We start from the raw sequence: 4,143 nt of genomic DNA, 5'->3' as shown, positions 1-4,143 counted from the left end.
ATGAGGGTTTAAGACGGTTTAAGGTTATGAGGGTTTAAGATGTTGAGGGTTTAAGGTTAAATATGAATGAGGGTTTAGGGTTATAAATGAGGGTTTAGGGTTATGAATGAGGGTTTAAGAGGGTTTAAGGTTAAATATAAATGAGGGTTTAGGGTTATGAATGAGGGTTTAGGGTTATGAATGAGGGTGTAAGAGGGTTTAAGGTTAAATACAAATGAGGGTTTAGGGTTATGAATGAGGGTTTAGGGTTATGAATGAGGGTTTAGGGTTATGAATGAGGGTTTAATAGGGTTTACACTCTGCCTATAACGATGGATAGTAGAGCAGAGATAGGTGCAGCAGCTCGAATAGCTTGAAGAGCTGTAGGAGACAGTATGTCTCTGAGTCTCTGAATATAATATAATACTGTCGTCCCGCAGCAACCAAAGTAAACAGCCATCCCTATATAAAGTAAAGAGCAGGCTTCAGAGTAAAACGACCGAAAAAAATCTTCATCAGTAACTGTGCTTAAGCCTCCCTCTCTCTCTGATGTTAGGGTGTATAGGCAGTTCTCTCCTAAAGATAAAGTTTGTTGTATCGCTTCATCTTCTCCGCTGCTCTGTTGTTCTTCTTGCTGCTGATCCTGCTGCTGCTGTCTTTCTTGCTGCTGCTGCTGCTGCTGCTGCTGCTGCTGTTGCTCCTGCTGCACTTCCTGCTGCTCCTCCTGCTGATTTCCGAACACCAAAGGTAACGGCTGCTCCACAAATGCCTGAGAATTCTGCTGCTGCAGCTGCTGCTGAGATCGCTGCTGCTGCAGCTGCTGCTGCATCTGCTGCTGCGACCGCTGCTGCTGCAACTGCTGCTGCTGCGACCTCTGCTGCTGCAGCTGCTGCTGCGACCGCTGCTGCTCAGGCGGAGCGGGCAAAGAATCGGAATTTTGTTGCTGCACCTGCAACTGCTGCACCTGCAGCTGCAGCTGCTGCTGCTGCTGCTGCTGCTGCACGAGCTCCACCTGGGAGTGCTGTAGCTGCAGCGAGGGCTGGTGTTGCGGCGACAGCTGAGATAGCTGCTGCTGCAGCATCTGCTGCCGTTGCATTGCCAGCTGAGACTGTTGGTGCTGCAACAGCTGCAGCGCGAGGCGAGACTGCTGGTGCTGCAGCTGCTGCTGCAGCTGCTGCACCTGCAGCTGCTGCGTGCGACGCGAGCGCTGCATCTGGATGGCGAACTGCCGCGCGGAGTTTTGCATCGTCAGCTGCTGCTGTTGCTGCTGCTGCTGTTGCTGCTGCTGCTGCTGTTGCTGCTGTTGCTGCTGCTGCTGCTGCTGCTGCTGCTGAGTAGATGCAGCAGCAATTGAAGTAGAGTTAATAGAACGAATAAGAACAAAGAGATCAGTGGCAATGAAGCCTTCTAAAGGTATAAGAAAGCCGGCAACAAGTAGATCAGCAATAAGAACAGCAGCAGCATAAACAAAAAAGATAAGAAAGAGAGGAGCACCTGCGAAGTAAATAGTTTCTAAGACAGATGGTGCAGCTAAACTAAGTGCAGCAGCAGCACCAAGCAGCAGCAAACAAAAGCCTTCAGCATTTGGGAATAGGCTTGCAATCCCTAATAAAGATATATACATTATCCCTGTACCTCCTCCGACAAATATCATTGCAGGTATATAAGCAGTAAAAGAATAAGAAGAAAACCCTAGCAAGCCCCAGCCACAAAAACGTAAAGCACCTCCTAATAGAGCTGTTATCTTAGGGCCAGCAATATCTACAAGCACTCCTGCTAGTGCAAATGCAGCAAAGTGTGCAGCATAAGAAGAAGCAAATAAGTATTGAAAAGCTTGCTGCTGCTCTAAACAAGCTACTTCTCCAGATCTATCCACATGCTGCTGCTCCTGCTGCTCTTGCTGCTCCTGCTGCTGCTTCTTCTCTTGATATTGCTGCAAATCTTCTTCGCTGCAGCGCCAAGCAAATGCACCTGAACGAGCTAGCATACACCCTAGGGGCCCCCATCCTAAGAAATCGCTAAAAGTAAAAGCAATGAATAGACTATATATAATTAGCAATATATATCTATTTATCCTGTAGGGTGTTGCCTGCGTTGCTGCAGGGTGGCTGCTGCCAGGTAAAATATAATATAATAAATTGCCTGCAGAAGAAGATGAAGAAGAAATGCTTGGGCTCCTCAGCCGCATCCTGATAGCCTAATCAACCCTAAACCCTAAACCCTAAACCCTTGTTTCTATACTTCAAACAACTAAGCAAACAAACAAGACTTCATGTAATTAACCCTAAACAATAACCCCGCCCCAACAGACAAACCCCAGAACAAACCATGCCGATTGAGCCGCTGGCTCTAAACCCTAAACCCTAAACCCTAAACCCTAAACCCTAAACCCTAAACCCTAAACCCTAAAAGGGACAGCTATAGATGTAGGTTGCAAACAAACGCACATCAGCAGAGAAAACCCTCCTCTTCCGTTGCTCCCAGATGATAGGGCTTACTCCTAACAGTTTAGGGTTTAGTGTTTAGGGTTTAGGGTTTAGGGTTTAGGGTTTAAAGGTCTTATGCTGCTGGGCCCTAGGCCTAAGGGACAGCAGCAGCAAACAGACTCAAACCCCCTGCAGCAGCTAGAGGTATATAGGAGAGACCTCAGCAGCAAATATTCAGAGTGAAAAGAAGAATTAAAACACAAGAAAAGAAGAAGAAAAAAAAGATAAAAGCTGCTGCTGCTGCTGCTGCTGCAGCAGCAGCAGCAGCAGCAGCACCAGTGGACCCCCCTGGGTGTGTATCTGCCTGGATATTTTGAGTTATAGGCCTTTTTCTTCTTGTTTTTTATCATTTGTTAAGTTTATTTGATTATATATTTAATATATTTAATTAAATTAAACAAAGAAAGAAAATATATTAAAACAATGTAATAGCTGCAGCATCCACGCCTATACCTGCAGCAGCAGGGGGAGGCCCTATAACTTTTGTTTATTTGTTTGTTTGATTGTTTGTTTGTTTTATTTTTACTCTTTTATTCTTTTATTCTTTAAAAAGATAATTAAAATGCTGTTGAAATGAAGCACTGGCAGCTAGCAACAGCTCTAAACCCTAAACCCTAAACGCACTTGCGCACACCCGCTCGATCCCGCCAAACCCTAAACCCTAAACCCTAAACCCTAAACCCTAAACCATAAACCCTTAGTTTTGAAGCCTCTACCCTTCGAAGGGTTTATTAATAGATTACAGAACCGAAGATAATAGAGAGCAGCTACGGCTGCATCTCTTTGTGTGTGAATAGAGAGTAGGAGCAATTTCAATTGCTGTTGCTGCTGTTGCTGCTGTTACTGCTCCTGCTGCGGCTGTTGCTGCTGCTGCTGCTGCAGCAGCAGTTGCTGTTGCTTCTGCTGCTGCTGCAGCAGCAGCAGCAACCGGGGTACAGTTAGGAAGCGCCTTTAAGGAGGAGGAGACAAGGGGTTTGTGCTTAACTTGCTGCTGTTCTTCTCTTGGGGTCTCTTGCTGCTGCAGAGACACCGGAGAAACTTCAGCAGCAGCAACTGCTGCTGCATGCAGCAGCAGAAGTGGCTGCATGCAGCAGCAGAAGCGGCTGCAGGCAGCAGCTTTTTCTGCTGCAGCTACTAAGCCCCATCAACAGGTGTACATACACCTGAAAAGGCAGCATATATGTCTACTAAACCCTAAACCCTAAACCCTAAGCACTAAACCCTAAACCCTAAACACTAAACCCTAAACCCTAAACACTAAACCCTAAACCCTAGCCTAAGAAGCCTAAACGGGGAGGCACTTCTTGTTATGCTCTCACTCTTTTTTCTCTAAGCATTTCGGCGGTTTATATGCTGCAGCACAAACGCACAAGAAGCTGCTGCTGCTGCTCCTGCGGCAGCAGCAGCAGTAGCGACAGCAGCAGCAGCAGTGGCGGCAGCAGCAGCAGCAGCAAACCCTTACACAAGTCCCTAGCACACCTGCACCTCACCCCGTGTCTCTCAAACCCTAATTCTTAATGTGGTTTAGGGTTTAGGGTTTAGGGTTTGTACACAAACGAAAAAAAACAAACACAAATATCTCTGCTTGCTGCAACACGGCGTCCCCGCAGCAATAGCAGCAGCAGCAACGGCAGCAGCAGCAACAGCAGCAGCAGCAACGGCAGCAGCAAACGGCTGC

The 4,143-nt window shown here is 46.9% G+C and overlaps 1 protein-coding gene across 1 annotated transcript; it reads right to left on the bottom strand.

The window, feature by feature from the left end:
* Nucleotides 1-292: 292 nt before the first annotated feature.
* EAH_00063730 (hypothetical protein, conserved) lies at nucleotides 293-1,633 on the bottom strand (the record flags this gene model as incomplete). The annotated part of the gene is made up of 2 exons (XM_013393084.1): nucleotides 293-1,473; nucleotides 1,615-1,633. The coding sequence occupies 2 exons, from the start codon at nucleotides 1,631-1,633 to the stop codon at nucleotides 293-295; spliced, it is 1,200 nt and encodes a 399-aa protein (XP_013248538.1).
* Nucleotides 1,634-4,143: the final 2,510 nt, after the last annotated feature.

Source organism: Eimeria acervulina, genomic scaffold (genome assembly GCF_000499425.1).
Source record: "Eimeria acervulina Houghton genomic scaffold, Eah_scaff1874, whole genome shotgun sequence".
Taxonomy (NCBI): domain Eukaryota; phylum Apicomplexa; class Conoidasida; order Eucoccidiorida; family Eimeriidae; genus Eimeria; species Eimeria acervulina.
The sequence above is the reverse complement of the archived record's forward strand: the minus strand, read 5'-3'. Positions and strand labels throughout refer to the sequence as shown.